Source organism: Littorina saxatilis, linkage group LG6, assembly GCF_037325665.1.
Source record: "Littorina saxatilis isolate snail1 linkage group LG6, US_GU_Lsax_2.0, whole genome shotgun sequence".
Classification (NCBI taxonomy): Eukaryota; Metazoa; Mollusca; class Gastropoda; order Littorinimorpha; family Littorinidae; genus Littorina; species Littorina saxatilis.
This window is the reverse complement of record NC_090250.1, coordinates 50,738,482-50,764,418: the sequence shown is the minus strand read 5'-3', so window position 1 is coordinate 50,764,418 and position 25,937 is coordinate 50,738,482. Positions and strand designations below refer to the sequence as shown.

Sequence of the window (25,937 nt, the reverse complement as noted above, 5' to 3'; positions counted from 1 at the left end):
CCCCTTACACACACTGAGACACAAACGCACCCACGTGCACCCTTTGTCACGTTTTAAGTATATAGGGGAAGGGCCCCTAATATGGACCACTTTTTACATTTAGTCAAGTTTTGACTAAATGTTTTAACCTAGAGGGGGAATCGAGACGAGGGTCTTGGTGTGTGTGTGTGTGTGTGTGTGTGAGTGTCTGTCTGTCTGTCTGTCTGTGCGTGTGTGTGTGTAAAGCGATTCAGACCAAACTACTGGACCGATCTTTATGAAATTTGACATGAGAGTTCCTGGGAATGATATCCCCGGATTTTTTTTTCTTTTTTGCGATAAATACCTTTGATGACGTCATATCCGGCTTTTTGTAAAAGTTGAGGCGGCACTGTCACACCCTCATTTTTCAATCAAATTGATTGAAATTTTGGCCAAGCAATCTTCGACGAAGGCCGGACTTCGGAATTGCATTTCAGCATGGTGGCTTAAAAATTAATTAATGACTTTGGTAATTAAGAATCTGAAAATTGTAAAAAAAATAATTTGTTTTTAAAACGATCCAAATTTACGTTCATCTTATTCTTCATTACTTTCTGATTCCAAAAACATATAAATATGTTATATTCGGATTAAAAACAAGCTCTGAAAATTAAAAATATAAAAATTATTATTAAAATAAAATTTCCGAAATCGATTTAAAAACAATTTCATCTTATTCCTTGTGGGTTCCTGATTCCAAAAACATATAGATGTGATATGTTTGGATTAAAAACACGCTCAGAAAGTTAAAAAGAATAGAGAAAAAGCGTGCTATCCTTCTCAGCGCAACTACTACTCCGCTCTTCTTGTCAATTTCACTGCCTTTGCATCGAGCGGTGGACTGACGATGCTACGAGTATACGCTCTTGCTGTAAAAATGCAGTGAGTTCAGTTTCATTCTGTTAGTTCGACAGCTTGACTAAATGTTGTAATTTCGCCTTACGCGACTTGTTGTTTATTGCTGATAACTAGCTTGTTTTCTTGCGAAGAAGTTTCATTTTGTGGTTGGTAGTCCTTCTCTCTTAGTTTAACCGTTAGGCCTAATTAGAGTGAAATAGCTTTGATAGACCTTCAGCAAAAATTAAATACAGAAACAAATCACAAATGGTCCATATTATAGGAGCCTAGGCGCCCAATATGGACCAGTGAAGCGGCCTTCACAAATCACTGTAAAAAGCCCCCTATACTTCAAAATAACATGATACAACTTAGTGTGCAAATCAGACTAATTCAAATATGCTTTAGATTTAGCTGTTTCGGGTTGATGAGAGCATTATTTGAAGCACACCAGGAAACTGAAGAAGCTTATCAAAAACAGAGTGAAAATAAGTGAAATTATCAACTTCCACGAAAAAAAGACTATTTGTTATATTTTTTTTACATCTCGAGGGCTAGTTATAGGTTATTTTCAGCAAGCTTTTTAATGAATAAATTAAAATTGCCTTTAGTTTTAATTTTCTTCGATTTGTTGAAGGTGGTCCATATTAGGGGACTCACACATACTTTGAGGTTTTGCTATATTTTTTGTTTGCAGCAGAAACTCGGGGTACACACTGTTAAAATGTAACAAATACTGTATTAGCTTTCACATATAGACATTTTTGTGTTATGAAAGCTTTGGCTGTGGACAGAAACGAGTCCGTTTTAGGCGGCAAATTTAGAGTGAACACTGCCAAAAGTGAAAAAAAGCGAAAAAGCCTAACGATTTTGAGGTTTGTGTTTCTGTAATTGACATGTGCAACTTATCCAGAGAGGGTGAAAAAAGCGAATGAAATTGTTTTGAGCGCTCTAGCGCCGTTAGTTTGTCAGAACAGGAGCTGGTCCATATTAGGAGCCGGTCCATATTAGGAGCCTTTCCCCTCTATATATCCGCTTCTGTTTAACGTTATCCGTAAGTTACTCCTCCCAAGCACCCACACCCTGCACACTGTTCCTTTTAGTCCTGGCTAATTTACCGTCGGAGGCGTGTAAACACTTATCTTGTCATTCTTTTCTTCGGTCACTTCCTTGTGTCGCTGACACAGTTTTTGGCTGCATTTCTTTTTGTCTCAAAAAGTCATGCACATATTACCTGCCCGAAGCTACTCTTATTCTACTTGTGCCCGAAGCTACTCTTATTCTACTTATGCCCGAAGCTACTCTTATTCTATTTATGCCCGAAGCTACTCTTATTCTATTTATGCCCGAAGCTACTCTTATTCTACTTATACCCGAAGCTACTCTTATTCTATTTATGCCCGAAGCTACTCTTATTCTACTTATGCCCGAAGCTACTCTTATTCTACTTATGCCCGAACCTACTTTTCCTTTTCTCTGTTTCACTAATTCCTAGAGTGACAATTGTTTTTACATCGGCTATTGCATGAAGCATCACGAGTTTAGCATTTTTTGTTTGGGTGGAAAAGGAGAACACCTATATATGTAAATAAGAGAGAAGTCAGACCTCAGAACTCAGAACTTTATTACATAAGGATAACAGTTTTAGGCTTAGCCTAAACTTCCAACCTATTCTTTCAACACAAAGTTATCAGACGACAAGTCTTAAACAAAACAAACACAAAAACAAGAAAATAGCAACAATGCATCATCAAACGGAGCCATAAACAGTCAGTTTAGTTTCAAGAAGAAGGGGAAGTACGCATTCAGATTCACTATATCTATATATATATATACGACTTGTTTCTCTGTGTGTGTGTGTGTGTGTGTGTGTGTGTGTGTGTGTGTGTGTGTGTGTGTGTGTGTTTGCGATGCACGGCCAAAGTTCTCGATGGATCTGCTTCAAATTTGGTGGGCATATTCAGGTAGACCCCGGACACAACCTGGTCGATGAGAATTTTCAACACGTGCTCTCAGCGCGCAGCGCTGAACCGATTTTGGTTTTTCTGTTCATCTTCCCAGATCCATTCCCACTAACTCTTCCTTATCTTCTCCAGTGTTTTGCGTTTATCTCCCTTCCTTCGTGTGGCGTCAATCCATATTCCCGTTACTACGTTACTATTTTTAGAATGTCACTGCACTGTCCAGAACGCTTTCCTTGCACCCGTAAGTTGTCCTCACTGTAAAAGTGCAAAGGTCGAATCAATTTATAGCCACGCGAAAAATACACTGTCATCTATCTCTATATATTTATAGATATAGATATACATATATATATATACGGCTTCTGTGTGTGTGTGTGTGTGTGTGTGTGTGTGTGTGTGTGTGTGTGTGTGTGTGTGTGTGTGTGTGTGTGTGGGCAATACCTGTGGATTGTAGAGTTCTGTTTGTGATGTGGTCTGGCGGCTTTGGTGTATCTGTATGTTCGGGCCTTCCTTTGAGAAGCCATAACAGTTATTCTCAATCCCGTTTGAGTGGACTTCGCCTCGTGGTCGACAGGGATGGGACTCGACATGAAATGTTCAGGCCACTGAATCATTTTCGTGCTGTTCCCATTCCACCAACCTGGGAGGGACCTAAGCTTGGCGGGTCCATGGTTCGGAACTTTGGGGACAAAGTTCATTCAAAGGGGGTCGAGTGTGACAGGGAGACTACCGTCGCCCTTCACAGCAGACTCTGCAGAGTTGTTCGCCTTAGAAGTTGTGGGCTTTCCTTGCATGTACCCGTAAGTTGTCCTCACTGTAAAAGTGCAAAGGTCGAATCTATTTATCGAAAAATCCACTGTCATCTATCTCTATATATCTATATATATATACGACTTGTGTCTGTGTGTCTGTGTGTTTGTGTGTTTGTGTATTTGTGTATTCGCCATGCACGGCCAAAGTTCTCGATGGATCTGCTTCAAATTTGGTGGGCTTATTCAGAGAGACCCCGGACACAACCTCATCGATGAGATATTTCAACACGTGCTCTCAGCGCGCAGCACTGAACCGATTTTGGTTCCACCTCAGCTATTTTGGTTCCACCTCAGCTACCCGGGCCCCCATACCGACACACCATAGCCGCTACACCACATCACAACGCCAAAGTTCTCGGTGGATCTTTTTCAAATTTGGACACCGTATTCAGCTACACCCCGGACACAATATCATCGATGAGATATTTCAACACGTGCTCTCAGCGCGCAGCGCTGAACAGATTTTTGTTTTTGTGTTCATTTCACCATTATAAGTAACTCTTCCTTATCTTCTCCAGTGTTTGGCGTTTATCTCCCTTCCTTCGTGTGGCTTTCCCGTTCAGTTGTAAGTTACTACACTGCGCTGTCCACTGCGCTGAGCGTCTTCGCATATTCCCGGCGTTCTGTTACTGTTACTATTTTTAGAAGGTCAACGCAGTGTACAGAACGTAAATTGGACCCGTAAATTATCCTCACTGTAAAAGTGCAAAGGTCGAATCAATTTATAGCCACGCGAAAAATACACTGTCATCTATCTCTCTATAGATACGGCTTCTCTGTGTTTTTGTGTGTGTGTGTGTGAGTGTGTGTGTCTCTATGTAAGCAACACCTGTGCATTGTTCAGTTCTGTTTGTGATGTGGTCTGGCGGCTTTTGTGTATTTGTATGTACGGGTGCGAAGCTTATTTCGCGACGCGCCCGGCGCTCATGAAAAAACTGGCTATTATAGAGTGCAGGGCGCTCAAAATAGCTCTGGGACTCTCCCAACAAGCGAGTAAGAGTCGAGTCTACAGCGAGTGTGGGTGGCTGCCCCTTGTGGATGAGATAAAACTCCGTTCAGCTCAGTATGCTGTCAGAGCCCACGCGGTAGAGAACTCTGCCTGCGAGGTCCTGACTGACTTTTTTCCTCAGCACCAAAATTATGAGGCCAACACCAAACATAGCACTCAACTCTTGGCCAAAACGCTACCCTTATCCGACACAGTAAACCGCATTCTAGCCGATAGCGGGGTGAAGGTCAGTGAGCTGGCCAGGGTCCCCCCGCCCTCCTACCCGCCTTGGCTTGAGGAAACCCCTACTATCATATACGACAGTGAAGATAATACTACCAAAAAAGATAACCCCGTCTACCTAGCTACTGTTACAAAAGAAACCCTAAACTACAAATTCTCGGAGCATTTAAAAGTCTTTACTGACGGATCCAAATTTGCAGACGGCAGCGTTGGCTGCGCCTTTGTGATCCCAGATCTCAAAATCTCAAGGAAATATACTCTTAATAAAGACATCTCCATATTCTCAGCCGAGCTATTTGCCTTGCTCATGGCATGCACTTTTATAAATGACCTCCCAGTCACACCGCGTGCGGTAGTTTTCTGCTCTGACTCGCGCTCTTCATTACAAGCTCTGCATCGAAACACATCAAATCGGGCAGAGCTACAAAGAGAAATCCTCTTTATATGTCACCAGTTAATCTCATCCGGCACATCCGTATCATTTCTCTGGGTCCCCTCTCACGTAGGGGTCCGGGGAAATGAACTGGCGGATGTCGCTGCCAAAGAAGCGGCAGAATCTAGCCCAGCTAACACTAACATCGGCTACTCAGTAACCGAGTTCTACAGTAAAATCCGTAAACTCATTCGAAGTCAGTACGTAACATCTCTGTCCTATCAACCCATTGATATGAACGATCTACACCCCGATCTCCCAACAAACCTCCTCACTATCTTCAGACGCCTCCGTGCCGGCGGCTGCCGCTTCCATATCTTCAACAAGTCCTGCCATTGTGGAGAACCCTATTCATTTCAACACATTTTCGCTCCATGCGCTACAAATAGAATTACCTTTAAAACCTTATATGACCATATGCAGCTCCATGGTCTGAGTCCCCAGGATTATCTGCGCAGTAGTAGTTCTCTAGGCTGGTCACACAGCTTGCTGCTGTGCCGACTGGTCAGGGACTCGGACATGGGGCTGTGGGTATAACTAAGCCCAGATTATCACATCAGCGTGTTTCAGTTTGAGGTCGAGTGGCTCCCGCCATCCCTCCTGATTCCAGCGACTACCTTCTAGACAACATATCCTCACCCAAGGCCCACTAGTCGCCAAACTGTACATATTGTTTTTATTACCACGGCCTTCGTGGCTTACATCTTAATCCTTTTATTTGTAAAAAGTTTTGAGATTTATTGTTCGTGTTCCTCTTACTTGCTCATCTATTTGGTTTTATTGGTGATCCTGAAAGGTTCCACTTTTTAATTCGATTTGAAATAAAAAATTAAAAAATAATATTACAAGCCCGTTATTCAAGATATAGAATACAGACTTATAATTCTTACCAAGAAACATCTTAACTACTTTTCATTTTAACAAATTCCACAGAGCATTATCAACTCAACCCCACCCCCTGCCCTCCTCTCCTTATTTTTTGTTTCTTTCTTTCCTCTTTTTGAAAGCGGACAAACACTCAAGTCCTTAATGGCTCAAAACCGTAGGACTTTTAATATTAATTTTAACGTAATTTTATGTGAAACACTCAAGTCCTTAATGGCTCAAAACCGTAGGACTTTTAATATTAATTTTAACGTAATTTTATGTACTGGCCTTCCTTTGAGAAGCCATAACTTGCTCAGTCCTGTTTGAGTGGAGTTCGCCTCCAAAGGTGATTAACACGGTTACATTCGTCGACAAGGATGGGACTCGATATGGTCAGGAATGGCATTATGGCCACTGAATCATTTTCGTGCTGTTCCCATTCCACGAATTTGGGAGGGACCTAAGCTTGGCGGGTCCATTGTTCGGACCCGGCGAAGCCGGCGTACGGCTCTAAGTACTTCTTCCCGGCGAAGCCGGCTACCCGGCGAAGCGGGTATTCATTCTAGTTTATATATATATAGATAGATATATATACGGCTTCTGTGTGTGTGTGTGTGTGTGTGTGTGTGTCTGTGTCTGTTTGTGTGTGTATATGTGTGTGTGTTTGTGTGTATGTGTGTGTGTGTGGTGGCAACACCTGTGGATTGTAGAGTTCTGTTTGTGATGGGGTCTGGCGGCTTTTGTCTGTCTGTATGTTCTGGTCTTTGAGAAACCATAACAGTTAATATAGGGCTTAGAAAAAAGCTCTAAAATTCTCAATCCCGTTTGAGAGGACTTCGCCTTCAAAGGTGATTGTGGTGAACCGCCACGCTGTCTGTCTCTGTCTCGCGATTCACCCGGCGAAACCGGGTATTCCTCTAGTACACATATATATATATATAAAATGAAAAACTTAAGAGCATTGTATACATAATCAGAATACACAATAAAACCCAGATTTCAAGGGGCAGTTTGTATGGTCATCAAATGTATGTGCACCCGCCTTTTAAATGCTTTTAAAGATGTGGATCTTTTGATTTCAATTGGTAAAGAGTTCCACAGAGATGGTCCTGAAAAAGCAAAGCTTGATTTATAAAGATCTTTACGGGGAATTGGTGGGAGTAAATTGTGAGACACATACCTCTTCCTATAACGTATGTAAAATACGATTACACATATTTGAGCACATCACCATAAACTATTTTAAACAAGAAATTCCTCCGATAGGAAAAACACCCCCGTCAAAGCGACAAAGGGAAATAACCTTCTCAGTTGGTGGCAGTGAGAATGGTTATTTCCCTTTGACCAACGGGGGTGTGCCTCTATAAGTCCTTGTATGATTTTAATCCACCAATAACTCCCTAACCGTGTGTTTGACTGGTCCCAATTTTTGTAAGGACCGTCTCAGGAATGTATAGAACCTGTTCACCAAGTTTGGTGACGATCGGTCCGTTCATTCTTGAGATCTACTTGCGAACACAAATACACAAACACACACACAAACAAACACACAAACAAACACACAAACAAACACACAAACAAACACACAAACATCGAGTGAAACCTATACACACCCCTATACCGGGGGTGTAATAAAAAGACAGCCTTATTGTATGCAAAATGTTTTTTGAGGCGAAGGAATTTAAGGCTGTTTAACTTCATTTCTGTAGACATGTGCGATTCCTGCAGGATAAGCTTAGCAGCACGACGGCACAAATAATTAAGTTTTAGTAAGTGAACATCAGTGCAGCCATCACCGAAGCAAAATTAATATGAAGCATTATATGAGCATTAACGAACATTTTAAGTGTTTCAGACTTCGCATAATGTTTGAGTTTTGACAAATAAATTCCTTGATAACACTTTGCAGAGGTTGTTTATGTGTGTATGCCATTTCATTTCTTCGTCGATAGACCAAGTATGCGATATTCTTTAACTTGCTGCATTTGAGTTCTTCCTTTGGACAGTTGTAATTTCAGAGGACTTATCTAATGCCTTTATCTCGTGAGAGAGAGAGAGAGAGAGAGAGAGAGAGAGAGAGAGAGAGAGAGAGAGAGAGAGAGAGAGAGAGAGAGGAGAGAGAGAGAGAGAGAGAGAGAGAGAGAGAGAGAGAGAGAGAGAGAGAGAGAACTCAGAACTCAGAACTTTATTACATAAGGATAAAGGTTTTAGGCTTAGCCTAATCTTCCAACCTGTCCTGGGAACATATACAGAGAATAATTGTAAACGAAAGCAAAGACTGCGCACATACACACACACACACACACACACACACACACACACACACACACACACACACACACACACACACACACACACACACACACACACATACACATACACAAACACATACACACACCCACGTATACACACACACGCACACACAAACTCACACACACTTACACACACACACACACACACACACACACACACACACACACACACACACACACACACACACACATGCTATCATTTCATACCTAATCAAAGTATTAAACGAGTAAAACATCAAAATAATGGTCGAGTATAAACATAAACAAGTCGCGTAAGGCGAAATTACTACATTTAGTCAAGCTGTGGAACTCACAGAATGAAACTGAACGTAGTCCGCCGCTAGTGCAAAAGGCAGTGAAAGTGACGAGCCTGTTTGGCGCGGTAGCGATTGCGCTGTGCTTCATAGCACGCTTTACTGTACCTCTCTTCGTTTTAACTTTCTGAGCGTGTTTTTAATCCAAACATATCATATCCATATGTTTTTGGAATCAGGAACCGACAAGGAATAAGATGAAATAGTTTTTAAAACGATTTCGGAATTTAATTTTGATCATCATTTTTATATTTTTAATTTTCAGAGCTTGTTTTTAATCCAAATATAACATATGTATATGTTTTTGGAATCAGAAAATGACGATGAATAAGATGAAATTGTTTTTGGATCGTTTAATAAAAAAATAATTTTAATTACAAGTTTCCGATTTTTAATGACCAAACTCACTCATTAGTTTTTAAGCCACCAAGCTGAAATGCAATACCAAACCCCGGGCTTTGTCGAAGATTGCTTTTCCAAAATTTCAATCGATTGAAAAATGAGGGTGTGACAGTGCCGCCTCAACTTTTACAAAAAGCCGGATATGACGTCATCAAAGGTATTTATCGAAAAAGTGAAAAAAAAAAATCCGGGGATATCATTCCCAGGAACTCTCATGTCAAATTTCATAAAGATCGGCCCAGTCGTTTAGTCTGAATCGCTCTACACACACGGACAGACAGACAGACAGACAGACAGACAGACAGACAGACAGACAGACAGACAGACAGACAGACACACATACACCACGACCCTCGTCTCGATTCCCCCCTCTATGTTAAAACATTTAGTCAAAACTTGACTAAATGTAAAAACAAAACACTTAAGAGCATTCCAGAGAGAGAGAGAGAGAGAGAGAGAGAGAGAGAGAGAGAGAGAGAGAGAGAGAGAGAGAACAAGAACAAGAACAAGAACAAATCTTTAATTGTCTAAGGCCACAGCCCCTTACAATAGTGGTTAAAATAACAGCAATAGTATCTGCACAGTTATAAATTATAGTCACGCATAAAATTCAACAAATACATTAAAACCCTGATGACATATCACTGAACCTCATTTATAAGGGTTCGTCTCTTCTGTAGCATGAAGAACACAAATCTGCTGAAGCTGTTCATCACATTTTCCTCATTATTGCCACAGAAATACACAAGTTGTTGTTGCAGCGTCTTAGAGTTCGAGATTTTCAAATACTTTGCTCGAAGGTCTTGATAAAAAGGACATAAAAATACAACATGGTGTTCATCTTCTCTATCAGCTGTACAGAGAGGACAGTTTCTTGTCGTTTGGTTTGGTGCGTACCGAAACTTGTGAGCGTTGATTTCGGATACTCCTGCGCGGAAACGAGTAAGAGCAACTCTGTACTTAATATCTTCGATTAATTCAATGTATTTCTCTTTTTCCAAGCATGTTTTGTAACAATTATAAATGTCAAAACGTTCACTGCATTCTAAAAAGGAGAACCATTCTTGACAAAAACAATCTTGTAAACGTCTTTTAAACTCTTGTAAGAAACACTTCTCATTCCCAACCGTTCCGTACATCCACACAGCAGCAAAACCATTACAACATAAAAGACTCTGCACATGTGAGACCCAATTTGTGTGGCCCTTCGATGCCAAATTACATAAAGCTTTATATGCAATCTTGGAATATCTTGAATCAGGTTGCTTCAGCAGTGTAAACCAGTATTTCACACATCTGACTGCAGAGTTAATATACAGCGGATGTCTTCCCAATTCACCATACACAATGTTGTTTGGAGTTCGAATTGTCACTTTCAGAAACTTTTTACACGCAAACAGGTGGGCAGACAGACAGACAGCTCTACCCCTTCATAGACGCTACCCCCTTCCTTTCTTCCTCAAAGGAGAGAGAGAATAAGAGAGAGAGACAGAGAGAGAGAGAGAGACAGAGAATGAGAGAGAGATAGAGATAACGAGAGAGAGAGAGAGATATATATAACGAGAGAGAGAGACAGAGACAGAGAGAGAGAGAGAGATATAACGAGAGAGAGAGAGAGAGAGAGAGAGAGAGAGAGAGAGAGAGAGAGCGAGAGAGGGGGAGAATGAGAGAGAGAGACAGAGACAGAGACAGAGACAGAGACAGACAGAAAAATAGGGAGACAAACAAAACAAGCAGACAGACAGACAGCTCTACCCCTTCATAGACGCTACCCCCTTCCTTTCTTCCTCAAAGGAGAGAGAGAATAAGAGAGAGAGAGAGACAGAGAGAGGGAGAGACAGAGAATGAGAGAGAGACAGAGAATGAGAGAGAGAGAGAGATATATATAACGAGAGAGAGAGAGAGAGAGAGAGAGAGAGAGAGAGAGAGAGATAGCGAGAGAAAGAGTGAGCGATAACGAGAGAGAGAGAGAGAGAGAGAGAGAGAGAGAGAGAGAGAGAGAGAGAGAGAGAGAGAGAGAGAGACAGAGACAGACAGAAAAATAGAGAGACAAGGAAGACAAGCAGACAGACAGACAGACAGACAGCTCTACCTTTTCACAGACGCTACCCCCTTCCTTTTTTCCTCAAACCGTCTGTGACCAGAACAAACGCATGTTGAACAATGTGCAGAATCGTGTCAGTTTCAAGTGTTTTGGCTGATAGTGACATAACAACACTGCACGAATTAGGAATTGCTAACTCAAACAGAAGAGAGTTGTAACACTTTGATTGAAAACTTACGCAGAGATATACGATTTTTGTTTGTACCAGAAAGGTTACATACCTGCTTTTTATTGCTGTATACCCGCCCACCCGTCCAAACACACACAAACACTGACACACACACACGCATGCATGTACGCACGCACGCACGCACGCACGCACGCACACATACATACACAATTACACACACACCTACATGGACGAGGGATGAACGAACCAAATCTTACTTTTGCGATTTCCATCAGTAATAAAATAAAAAATAATCCTATTCTCTCTCTCTCTAGGCTCTCTCTCTCTCTCTCTGTGTACCCCGCCCCCCCACCCCCCCACAATCTCTCCCCTCTGTGACACTCACACAACATCAAGCATAAAAAGTAAATCACCCTCCCACCCCACAATCTCTCTGTGACACTCACACAACATCAACCATATAAAATAAATCACCCTCCCACCTGACCCCTCGTAACACACACCTATACATGATATAGCTGCACAACGGCAACTTATCATCGCCTTTACATGTTCCGCTTCATCGCGTTAGCAACAAAATCAAAGGCGTGACACCGACGAAGTCAGCCGAGCGTGCGCGCGTGCGATGAGGCGATATCATGTTTTAGTTGGTTCGACTGTCGACATACATAAATCACTTGCAGTTTGCGACATCGACACCTTCATTTTATGACGCCATCATGACGCCATTAAAACGTCACTATGCTATGACAAGTTTGGGTGTGGTGTGTGTGTTTGTGTGTATTTGTGTTTGTGTGTGTGTATGTGTGTGTGTGTGTGTGTGTGTGTGTGTGTGTGTGTGTGTGTGTGTGTGTGTGTGTGTGAATAGGATGAGAGGGTGGGGTATCGGCAGATTATGACATATGCGACAGATTTAGGCTACATATGCGGCAATACAAGCTTATTTTTAAGATACAATCCGTCTGTTGTAAGCCACCACTCATCTGTTCAGGCTTTTACATGTGATAAAAACATCTTTTCACTTTGATAGACACGAACATTCTGCACACTTGATGCTTTTTGATAAGAAAAGGATTGTTCTGTTTTGCTGAATTCAACACGCACACACAGTGTCAACACACAGACAGACAGACAGACGCACACACTCACACACACACATCGTAATTAGCCACTATATATATATATATGTAGAAATTTATAATGAGAGCGCTGCTAAAAATGCCAAAATGTGCACTCAATCGCTTGTACTTTTAAAGGAAAGTTAAATATAGAATGACGTCAAGAGCGAGATTGCATCTATAGAAATTACATCATGAGCAAGGGAGATCATCCTTTACTCTGTGTGTGTCTCCACCGCCTACATTCCCCAACTAGTGGAATTTTGAAAGCAGGGAGCACACTAGAGGTAATGGAAGAGGTGGGGGGAGGGGGTAAGAATTAGATCTAGATCACAGACAGCCTACTGGAGAATCAAACCCTTTCGGAGCCGATTGCAACACTGAACAAGAATAACCCGAGGAGAGTTCTACAACCTCAATGGATTGAGAATTCACCGTAAATGCATTTTTAAGGGCATTCTCATAGAGTGCTGAACCTGAAAAGGTCCGTTTTTGTTTAGCCAAGACTGCTACCGGTTTCGAGCTGAGAAGCTCTCATCAGGCAGTCTCTTGGCATAAAACAGAGAAGAACTCTCAAACTTCTATGCAAAAGAGAAAACCACATTTCTGCGGTAGGCCCTCTGCATAGACGAGAATCTTTCTTTGATTCCCCTGCAACTGTCAGTGAAGAGTAAGAAAAAGAAATTTGAAGTATCAGCAGCTGCTCTCTTTACGTAGGGCACCTAGGATGTTCCCGTTCGGTGAGTGTTCAAATGGAAGGGTGTTTGTACTGTGTGTAAAAGCCTGACAGTATCTGTGATGGTTTACGGGAGGCTTACTGTGCCTTTAAAGGTACTGAACTTGTCAAATCCAGGTGCACGGAGCCCCTGGGGCTTTTAGTCATACCTCAGGCAGCTATCCGTTTGAAGAACTACCAAGTTTCATTGACTTGCACCCAAAGAGTCAAGAACTGCGATTTTTTTACGAATTAATTTCGTACTCGGACCCGGCTGGTCTTGACCTATTTTTGGATCTAAATTTAGATCAAGTAGATCACCACATCATGCACAAAAAGACACGTCACTAGCAAACTATGTCAGACGTCATCATGAGTTTGTGTAAAACAAAATGGAGGCCGGAATCACTCAGTTGAATCGAACTCCGACCAAACACCACGTAATAACTAGGTTAATTTATGCACTCGCGTGAACAAGAAACTGTCGAGCTTCACAGATGTCGTCGTTGGGTAGTTTTGGGTTTGTTTTACTACCATAGGAGGATTATTGAACTGTAAATGCACTCAGCTGCAACAAAAACGCAAAACGAAGGCTGTGAGCTGCACTGTGCCTTTAATCTTCTTCTGTTCCGGACAAACGGCGATTTTGGACACTGTTGTTCTCAGTTTCAAAACATGTTCACAATAGTTATGATGCACCCGTTCGAAAATTAAAGATGCCTGTCCTCTTGTGCAAACCATCATCGATATGCTAATCTAGCCTGAGAGGCTCGTACACATCAACAAACTTGAACAAGTTTGACAAACTTCAGATCGTTCGTAATTGGCGAGCTTCAGCAAGGCAAACTCGGGTGGTTTGTTGTTGTTTTTGTTTGTTTGTTTGTTTGTTTGTTGGCAAAACAGCAGTACGGTTTTGTGCAAAACAACATTATCGTTTGGTTTATCCAAAGATAATGGACATGATAATTCACACTGCTCCGATACAAGTGACACAACTTCTATACCGGCATAGGATCCGGTCCGGTCCCCCCTCCGAAGTAGTCCCCCGGGGGACCAATTCGTGGCAAAAACTGCTCTATAATGGTCCCCCCTTAGACATCCAGCCTCGTTTTTCTTGTTACAATGTTAGTAATGTTACCAGCAATTTCAGAGAAAAGAAAGGAAAGAATCAGAGACTGGTTTCATTTCTTCTTATCAGTATTTATTTATTATTCATTTTATTTCATGTGATTTTTCTTTTGAACGGCATTATAAATCAGATCTATTTTATTTTCTGCAAAATATAGTCAAACAAAGAGATTGCTGTCTGTGCACTATATAATACCGGACGAAGATATAGATTGAAAATGGCTTGAATACCTAAGAAAAACGAGGCTGGATGTCTAAGGGGGGACCATTATAGAGCAGTTTTTGCCACGAATTGGTCCCCCGGGGGACTACTTCAGAGGGGGGACCGGACCGGATCCTACACCGGCATATTACATTTATAGCGACGCGTGTTTGTTCTGCTGCTTCGCTCCAGGTTGGCTTCTCAGATTTAAAACAATAAATCTTGGGTAGCAGAGGCGTGTCGTAAACGGGAAGTTAAGTGATATAAATTGTAAAATCTTTTGAATTTTTTTTGCGCCACAAAACGCGAATGAGCAAAAACAAGCCATAAACTTTTCTCGGCCATGTCATGTGAAACTCCAGAATTCGTGATGTCGTCGTTTATAGTCTGAATGAGGGCGACAGGTAAAATGCATCTTAAAAAAGAAACGAAAAAACGACTATTTTTTTTTTAAATCAGGAGAAGGAAAAACAAAGAATGAAAAAAACAAAAACTTCTGGCTTTGACTCTATTGCTTTTTGACTGGCTTTAACATTTGGTTTGAACAAGACCTTATTCAATTTTTATCATGACATGAACAGTATGATTATCCCCGAGTACGCAGTAGGAGGGTCCAGCAGACTTTAATTGTGTGTGTGTGTGTCTGTCTCGACTTAACAGCTTATTGCTGGGAAACTACTGGGCGCAGTTCGTTCAAAAGTTGATACACTAACTTGATAATAGGTCCGATTGATCGTATTAAAACTTCATAATGTTACCTGGGACCTAAATGCGAAATAAATCACAAAAACGACTCTTAACGGTGGGCGCAATTCGCGGTGGGATAGAACTGCCGTTCGGCTGATAGAACCGCCAAGATAGCGACACCAGGCTTTGCGTGCGTGTGCCACTGACTTCGCGTGTTGCGCGACCTAATTTTAGCACCCTAGGCATTTGAGTTCACTGGCAAAATTGTCAGAGTTGGTGGCCAAAGTGATCCTGGTTCGATTCCCGGCATGGGCGGTCTATTTTTTTTTTTAATTCTTGTTTACTATTGTTTATTATGAACGTTTTAATGTTTTATTTTACTCTAATAATTTTTTTAATTGTGTAAAATAAATAAATATTTTTTTTTTAAATCCACGTGCACAAGACAAAAACGTTCATACTGGGGGAGCGAGCCAGTCTGAAGAGTACTCGGGTCCAGCGCGAGCGTTTTTTATTATGGCATTAAGGATTTCTCACTCAAGCAAAGTACTTATTTTAAGCAATCCTAATGAAAACAAAACAGTGGCAAGCATGATGGCGGACTAAATCGAAATACTCTTTTCAGAATACTATAACAGACGGGCGCAGTGGCGTAGTGGTAAGACGTCGGCCTCCTAATCGGGAGGTCGTGAGTTCGAATCCAGGTCGCTACCGCCTGGTGGGCTAAGAGTGGAGATTTTTCCGATCTCCCAGGTCAACTTATTTGCAGACCTGCTAGTGACTTAACCCCCTTCGTGTGTACACGCAAGCACAAGACCAAGTGCGCACGAAAAAGATCCTGTAATCCATGTCAGAGTTCGGTGGGTTATAGAAACACAAAAATACCCCCGAAATCGGCGTAGGCTGCCTGAATGGCGGGGTAAAAACGGTTATACACGTAAAAATCCACTCGTGCTAAAAACATGAGTGAACGTGGGAGTCTAAGCCCATGAACAAAGAAGAAGACTGAGAAGAATACTATAACAAACAGAAAAGCAAGATACAAAACAAATAGAAAAGGGTATTACAGAAGGTAAGGGACAACGAAAGAACAAGAATAAGCTTAAAGGAAGAAGAAGAAGACGAAGAAGACTTGGAGCGCCAATATTTGGGGAGAGTGAATCTGATTATTACAGTAATAATAAGTGCACAGAAGACACACACACAAGGTTAATACGTTTTGTTATCGGGGAATATGTCACTAAATTGCACAAAAATCGAGGTATAATCAATAAATAAAAGCAACGACAAAATACATGAGAGTAAGAATGAGGAACTAGTGGTAAATCAGCATATCAACGTCGTCATACAATTTTGGCGTAACTCATTTTAGACAGCTTTTCAACAGAAGGCCAAAACTGATTAGGCCAAAAAAAAAATAGGTGTGGTTAAGGTAACATAGCCCAAAAAATAGGGTAGGAAGGTAGGCAATCACTTTTTTTTTTTTAAACTTTTTTTTCTAATGTGTACAAATTAAACCTACTTGACAGGGAAATAAGTGTGCGACTCGAGCGCTTTCGCTTTCATTGCGTTTTCTGCACTTTTTTTTATTTTTTTTTATTTTTTTATTTTATATTTTTAAATTTTTTTTTTACAAATGTAATAAAAAAAGTTATAGGGTCGGCCCCTAAAAATAGGGTAGGTCGGGTAACCGTAACCACACCTATTTTTTTTTAGGCCTTACTTTCATCATGAAACAGTGTTTATAATTGTACCTGGTATGGATAGGAAGATAAAAGAATGTTGAATCATGTATTGTCAATCGTATTTAGAGACTATTTCTCATGGAGAATAATTTATTTAGTCTAACGCACAAAAACATCCAATGGCCAAGAATCGAGTTAAGCCAAAACTCCAGGACGACGACTTTTTGTCACATCACAGTGTCCAATAAATATATTGAGATTGAGTGTCGAGGCTCATTTACGGAAGCTGCCTGTCTGTTTAATACATTCTTGTACAATTACAAATAATTATGGTCTGGTTAATATTTCGGGAATATTGCGGGATGCCTTTCAATAATATTTCGATAAACTTATAATCATCTATCAAATTATCAATTACAAATGATCGTAAAAATCTCTTTAACATTTCAGTGTTGTCAACAAGGTATCCACCAATTAAGTCTACATATTCTATAGATCTATATATTTTCTACTTCTTCTGTACTACTACTAATAATAATACGAGAATTTATATCGCGCACATATCTCACTACAAGGCGACTCAGGGCGTACAGTACGAAATATGAGAGAGCCCTGAAATGCAGCCGCTCGGCGCAGAAGGGACAGCACTCTATATTTCGGGGGAAGCATGCTGGGTATTTTCGTGTTTCTATAACCCACCGAACTCTGACATGGATTACAGGATCTTTTCCGTGCGCACTTGGTCTTGTGCTTGCGTGTACACACGAAAGGGGTTAAGTCACTGGCAGGTCTGCAACAACGTGGCTGCCAAAGGGAACCGGACTATTGGTTTTCTGCGACGCAACTTGAGGGAGTGTACCCAAAAGGCGAAGACGGCAACCTACACCACAATGGTCAGGCCCACCCTGGAGTATGCTGCAACAGTATGGGACCCCCACCTTGAACAGGAAAAGGCTCCACTTGAAAAGGTCCAGCGACGAGCAGCTAGGTATGTGTTCAACAACTACACAGACAGGAACCCTGGCTCCGTTACCACTATGCTCAACAAACTCTACTGGGACAGCCTGGAGACCCGCCGCCAAAACATGCGACTAGTGATGTTGTACAAAATCAAAAACTCACTAGTAGCCATCGCCGCAGCGGCGTACACCTTTCCGTCTGACCCTCGAACACGGGGAGCTGGCCGGCTGCACCAGGAGTACGCCCTCCACCCAGCCCTTTCAAACTCATTTTTCCCCCGCACAATCTCCGAATGGAATAAGTTGCCAACACTGGTATCGTCGGCCCCCTCCCTGGAGTCGTTTCGCTCCCGTCTCGGCGGCAGTCTCCTGCAGTCGGGCATGAGAGCCCCTTGAACGCACTCTCCCCTGTACATAGTTTTAAACCTCCCCACCTTTCAGTCTCCCTGTTTGCCGGAGCTAACCACTCTCGGTAACAGTGACTCAACCGCAGAACTCTGAGACGTTCGCAAGAACCCAGTCCTCTACGGAAGAAGAAGAAGAAGAAGAAGAAGAAGAAGAATCAATCAATCAATCAATGAGTCTTATATCGCGCATATTCGTGGGTACAGTTCTAGGCGCTCTGCAGTGATGCCGTGTGAGATGAAATTTTATACGGCCAGTAATTGCAGCCATTTCGGCGCATATTACCTTTCACGGCCTATTATTCCAAGTCACACAGGTATAGGTAGACAATATTAACTGTGCCTAAGCAATTTTGCCAGGAAAGACCTTTTGTCAATCGTGGGATCTTAACGTGCACACCCAATGTAGTGTACACAGGGGGAGGTTCGGACACCGAAGAGAGTCTGCACACAAAGTCACTCTGTGAAATAAATTTCCGCCGAACCTGGGATCGAACTCACGCTGACAGCGGCCAACTGAATACAAAGAAGAAGAAGAAGAAGTTGACCTGGGAGATCGGAAAAATCTCCACTTTTAACCCACCAGGCGGCAGCGACCGGGATTCGAACTCACGACTCGTGACCTTACCACCACACCACTGCGCCCGTACTCACAGTTTTAAGAATACAGTACCTTGCATATGTAAAGTATTAAAGGGATACTGTTGATGTGACCTTTTGGGCGGAGTTTCTGGCGAATTTGACTAATTTGAAAACTGTGGGGAATCCACTGTACCTTAATCAAGACGCTTTGCTCGAAAACGCACCACAGGTAATGGTATTTGTGACCCTACACCACGAAATGAGTCGCATGATTTTCATATTTTTACATTTTCCTAAAGAGTTTTTTTTATGCTCTATCCAGTGGTGAAAACTGTTTTAGAAAAGAGCGAAAACTTGAGTTTGAGTTATAAGCCTGTGACTAAGGTGACCCTCACACTGTTACCAGACCCTCCCCGGACTAGAACCGCGCAAGGTGACATGCGACTCATTTCGTGGTGGAGGGTCACATTTAGTTAAATAAGTGAGTGTAATGATCTTAATCTAGGCGCTGGTTCTCTCTGGCGGCTAGACGGGTAGCGCCCCCAGTGACTCGGCGATCCTAACAACAGCAACACGCGCACAAACGCCATCTTGCATGAAGCTCTCATCCCATGTCAAAAACTGGACGCATCTTATGCTGACTCACAAGATGGTTTACACAAGAAAGTAGGCATTTACATATCGCTACGCATCGACAGATACATATAGGTTACACACTCCGAGTTCTGATTATCTTGCATATTTTCCCGAGGGTCGATTTTCAGGTATTACCGAGCCTTTGGCGAGGTAATACCTGAAAATCGACCCTCGGGAAAATATGCAAGATATTCAGGACGAGGTGTGTAAGCTATTTATCCCATTACTCCGACGTTTTCATTAAAAACACTTACTTTTTCCACTAAAACCTGCCCGTGCCTGTTTTTAGCTTGCCAAAAGCCTCCGCAGTCGAAATTCATGTCAATGAATTCATGCGCAAAGCTAGTTCCCATTTGTCAGCATAATGGACGGCGTCATTTGACTTGTATGTGGACATTCAGTCATTCATATTGCTTATAAAAAGGTCTGCTGTCTGCTTTTACATTTTGAAAGTCATTTTAAAATATCCCTGTGTATATTTGACATCGGCTTTCGTTATACTCAATTCGGCATACCGGGTTTATATTTTTACCAGAATTGCGCACGATAATGGCAGCGCAACAAATTCAGTTCGGGCCGTGCTGGTTTGATCGTTGACCCAAGTCAGTTCGCATGCAGTGTTACTGTTTGTCAGTCGGGGATAGAAATGTTGGCTGTCATCGCGCTGTTCTGTTTGGGTTTTCACACGTGGATCACTTACATATTCAGTTGTCGGGTTTAGGTGAGCCAAAGCTTCAATACTTCGCCTGTTGTAGACGTTAAGCAATAAAGCTTGGAAGTTGTATGTCGGCACTGAGAGTCGGTCGCGGTACATCGCTTTCTACTTTGTCCCGGTCTTGAGTTTGAACACCTAAGGTTGGCTACATCTAACATTAACACCTCACCTCTTCTCTTCCTCATATATCTTAACTGTATCTCCAACTTTTTTTCGTCTTCTTCTTTTCATTTTGATGCCACTCCCTCATTTGTCGCTGAACCCCGCAGTTTACTCGACTCGGATTCACACAAGCCCATCTAGCAGACGACAGTTCGAACAGTCTTGAACAGCACGGTTGCAAGCAGATTCAGCTATCAATCGAAGCAATACTTTTAAAGCCAAAGCAAATAACCAAATGAGAAAACCTAACGTTTGATTTGACTTCATGGTGACTCTTCTGATAATTTTTTGGGCGTTGGAATGGATCTCAACGGGTTCCCAGCTACGACAACTTTTCGAGAGTTATGCACCGCAGGCATGCCTTCGACAATCGATGTCAGTTTCAGATTGAGTTTTTAAACTACCAGGTGACTGGGTTGTGTTTTGATCTCTCTCTCACTCACTCACTCACGGTTCTGTGTAGATGGCTGTCTGTGTAAAAATTAGGGAGTATCGTCCCTTGATCCCACTCGCGATACTCGTTGAACATGCCTTTGACCATGCAGTCGCTTCAGCCAGCGAAATATCTCGACTCCGCTCTTTAAATCCATGCAGAATGTGCGTATCGTATGAAGTATTCTTTATTTTCTCAATATTGACACATGTAGGCCTGTACCTATACGTGATATTGACTTTGACACCATAAAATATTTCAGTCGTATGTTGAAAAAAGTAGTCCATCTGTAAACTCTGAATATGCAGATGACCTCTATAAATTATTCAATTGTACTCTGAAATCAAAGACAATGACCAATGACAGTTGAGATCGAAACTCGGTTGTGATGGATAATTCATATGGTTGCGATGGATAATTCAGAATAATCACCTCCTCAGCTAACAGAGACAAAGAGGCAGGTCATGGGATAAATCTAATTTAACACCGTCTATACATAGAAAACTAGTCTGCAATTCTCCCTCTTGGTGTTCATCCTCGCGCTCTCTCTACACACACCCCCTACCCCCTCCATACCCCCCCCCCCCCCATCACTCTCCCTAGCATCCCGATACACGTACTTGCATTCCATTCATTACCCACCAGTGCCTCCCTGAATTTAAAACTCATCCCATTGAATCTCAAATCCTCGAGAAGCTGCCAATTTTCTCTCCATTTTCACCGCGACACGGGCTAAGCATTAGTGTGTTAGTTCACACTGACAAAAGTAATGTACGTATGTTAACCCTTCGACCAAAACCAGAAAGAAAAGAAGTGTTGATTCAGGGTACAAAACAGAAGGGGAAAGGGTTACTCAGCGGCGAAAAGAGCGCAAAGTGAGTGTTTGGATTCGAACCCCTTCAGTCGCCGGATGCAAACCGATGGGTCCCGGTGTTGACAACTCGTTATACCAGCTGTCTTCCGACGACCAACGCCTTTTGACCACCCAGCCAACGTCACCACACCTTGTTAAAGGGGCAGTGTTCGTCATCAAAATCAATATTGTAAAATGAAAATGTACGATCATCTTTTGTTGCTGTTGTTAATCTTGTTTATATAAACATCAAATTACGCACACACAAAACTAGATTACAAAAGAAATAAAGGATGAAATAAATAGATACATAATTACGCACACACAAAAATAATAGACTAATCATAGACTCTTATCAGTATTGCACTGATGTTTAAATAATCTTGTTATACATGCATACACATCAGTGCAACACTGATGAGTATTATACGTTTTGAAGTTGTATCATTAATCTATCATTTTAGTGTGTGCGTAATTATGTATCAATCTATTTCATTATCTATTTTTTTTCTAATCGGTGTATTAAATTCCGTCGCGATATAACCTTGAACGGTTGAAAACGACGTAAAACACCAAATAAAGAAAGGTGTATTAAATGAAACTAGATGTGAGGCAGATTAGTGACCAATCATAAGACATTATCTTCTCCTCATTAGATTTAATTGTTTACGCGGACAAATCAATAATGATGCGTTATCTAAATCATGCTAGGGGGGTCCGGGGGCATGCCCCCTCCCCCCCCCGGAATTTGTTTTTTCAAGGAAGCAAAATGCTGCAATCTAGGGCCACCTGAGCTCAAAAACTGTCATTTAATCATCTCTCTCTGTCTGTCTGTCTGTCTGTCTGTCTGTCTCTCTCTCTCTGTCTCTCTCTCTCTCTCTCTCTCTCTCTCTCTCTCTCTCTCTCCCTCTCTCTCTCTCTCTCTTCCCTGAAGGTAGGGCCCGGGCCCCCTTAGCCCCTCCCCCCCCTTAATCCGCCATTGTTCCTTCTTCTCTAATCCGAGCAGCCCGAGCCTTGATGGGGTATCAGACGCTCTAGCTCTTTTCCTTGAATAGACGTTTATCGGAAATAACTCTGTCAGGCTTTTCTGCGGTCTAGCTGGTGGAGTAAGAGCTCCTTTTACTCGGCTCTTACTCTACCAGACCTTTGAAAATCCTGACAGAGTTATTTGCGAAATTCATCTAGTCTAATTAGCCCGAAGTTGACTTCGCGAAGTCTTTTTAACGAAAACTCAGGGGCAAAGTTTCGTGAAGTCTTTTTAACGAAAACTCAGGGGCAAAGTTTCGTGAAGTCTTTTTAACGAAAACTCAGGGGCAAAGTTTCGTGAAGTCTTTTTAACGAAAACTCAGGGGCAAAGTTTCGTGAAGTCTTTTTAACGAAAACTCAGGGGCAAAGTTTCGTGAAGTCTTTTTAACGAAAACTCAGGGGCAAAGTTTCGTGAAGCAGACTTCTCGAAGTCGACTTCGCCCGATTAATATCAGGCTTTGTCCCACATTAACTCTGTCGGTCAACAGTCTTTTCTTTATGATCCCTTGAAGATGAAAAGAAGGTTTTTAGGAATTAATGAAATGTCAACGTCAAATGTATTGCTTGTCAGGACGATGTTGTATCAGTTTCAACACATTACCAAGCGATTCTCTCCCTCTGCAGAGTTTCAAGTGTAACAGATTCCTTGTATTACTAGATGAATACCCGCTTCGCCGGGTACGGCTTCGCCGGGAAGAAGTCGAGCCGAATAACCGGCTGCGCCGGGGACCCGGCTTAGCCGGGTGTACGCCGGCTTCGCCGGCGCACCGCACGAAGGAAGGGAGATAAACGCGCAAAACACTGGAGAAGAGTAAAAATAATATAACGGGAATATGGATTGAGCGTTCTCGACAGTGACCTTCTAAAAATAGAAACGGGAATATGGATTGACGCCACACGAAGGAAGGGAGGTAAACGCTGAAAACACTGGAGAAGATAAGGAAGAGTTACTGGTAGTAGATGCAGACAAAAAAACCAAAATCGGTTCAGCGCTGCGCGCTGAGAACACGTGTTGAAATATCTCATCGACCAGGTTGTGTCCCGGGTATACCTGAATATGCCCACCAAATTTGAAACAGATCCATCGAGAACCTTGGCCGCGCATCGCGGACAGACACACAGACACAAGTCGTATATATAGATAGATAGAAGGACAATTTTCTTGAACACTCACCCCTATCCTTACACAGTACCCGAGGTCATAGACCCAAGACGACCCCAAATTTGACCAAAACGGACACTCCAGTGCAAACATTCCACAGTCCTCAAAATAAACTGCTCACCGTCTTAAGATCTGCACCAACATCACACTTAGTCACTCCGTGAAGCACGTGCTATGTGTCAATTTCTTGCGTGGCCCTGTCAATCTAAGGCGTGGCGAAGTGCGCGCGCATTCTGCATGCCAGTTTCCTCCTTTCACTCCGGTGTTTGGCCGGTCCCATTGAGAAATCCTGAGGGTTGTGTGCGTGTGTGTGTGCGCTTGCCAACGTGCACGGGTGTAACGGCAAACAGAGAATGCGGGTAGGATGTTGCCCGGGTGGAACAGTGGCCTCACACCCCACCTGAAGCGACAAACACCCCGCTGATACCCGGTGCTCCAAAACACCTTCTTTTCCTGGCTCTAACGGGTGTCAGTGGGACGGAGAGTGAATTGTCGCCATGCCACTTTCTGAGGCGGATGTGACCTGAAATTGGCGATCTGTGGGGAGTTTTCAATTAATTAGTACAATGTCTCCGGATGGGACCGAGACAGGTGTGCCAGTGTGTGTGTGTTTTGTGTGTGTGTGTTTGTGTGTCAGTGTTTGTGGGTGTTTGTGAGTGTGTGTGTGTGTGTGTGTGTGTGTGTTTGTGTGTGTCAGTGTTTTTGAGAGAGAGAGAGAGAGAGAGAGAGAGAGAGAGAGAGAGAGAGAGAGAGAGAGAGAGAGAGAGAGAGAGAACACCGGCTCGTGAGTGTGTATTCCAGGGGTGGGACTTTTCCGCGAATCCGCGGACACAACTTAGGAATTCCGCTGGGGTAATCTATTTTTCCGCGTCCCATTTCATCACAGTATCTATAACTTGTTGACTGAATGATATGGAGAGAAGTGAAGATGGAACAGAACACAGAAGGCTTGAGAGTTAAATTGTGCTGACTGAAAACTCCTGATAACAAATAGTCATTTTGAGTTCAATGCATTGGGGCGTCCCTTGGATCATACTATTGCCAGTATTGGATTATGGATACATGGTTCATTACGTTAGTATGCACCATTACAATGTTACCATTGTTGTGTGAAAGTGTTTTGTTGTTTGGTTGGGGTGGGTTTTTTTTTGGGGGGGGGGGGGGGGGGGGAGTGAGGAGAATGTCAATTTTACCTGATCCAAAACGAGTTGAATTTTAGTCTCAGATTGCACAAATTTTAATGTACCATTTAAAAAAAATCGGGGGAGCATGCCCCCGTACCCCCCTAGAAAAAAGGGATTTCCTCGTTTTTCATCACAAGAGAGTCCCACCCCTGGTATTCATAAGTGTACGCTTGCGTGTAATCCATTTGTTCTTCCTGCTTAATTTTATTTTTCATTTTGACTTTATCTAATTGAACATTTTAGAAAGTGCCATAACGGTTTTCGCGTGGAAACAATTTTAATCACTATCTAATGTGGAATTTTGTGTGGAATGGGGGTCCATTCCACACAACCGTTCTAGGTCCCGTTCCCGTACCGACCAAGGAACGGTGCGGGCACGGGAGGGATCGGGAGGGAACCGCAATGGAACGGTAATGATCGTTAACGGAACTGCTTTGAACGGTAGGGTCGGTAGGGACGGTTGAGTTTGGGCTGCATGTTCAAAATTTTAGCCGTTCCCCTCCCGATCTGAATGAACGGTAACCCATCGGTAACGGAACGCTTGGATCGTTACAGGAACTTAAAAACAACGGTACCGCAACGGTAGCGCTCTCACACACTGAGTTGTCATACCCACATTCCACACATCCGCTCTAGCTTCCGTTCCCAGCCATCCTGCCACTATGGACACTATGGTCAGACGCTGCTCAAAGATGCCCAAAAAAAGGATGCGCAGCGTTCCATTGTTGTGGCAGCCGTCCTTGGTCGGTACGGGAACGGGACCTAGAACGGTTGTGTGGAATGGGGGTATTAGATGTGCCAAGGCTTTTACGTGGGATGGAGCCATCCGGCCTCCACTTGGTCACATGCCTAAAATCAA

The 25,937-nt window shown here is 42.6% G+C and overlaps 1 protein-coding gene across 1 annotated transcript; it reads left to right on the top strand.

The window, feature by feature from the left end:
• The first annotated feature begins 17,852 nt into the window (after positions 1 to 17,852).
• On the top strand, positions 17,853 to 18,317 carry LOC138968042 (uncharacterized). The gene has a single exon (XM_070340605.1). It carries the CDS (start codon positions 17,853 to 17,855, stop codon positions 18,315 to 18,317), a length of 465 nt encoding a protein of 154 aa, XP_070196706.1.
• Positions 18,318 to 25,937: the final 7,620 nt, after the last annotated feature.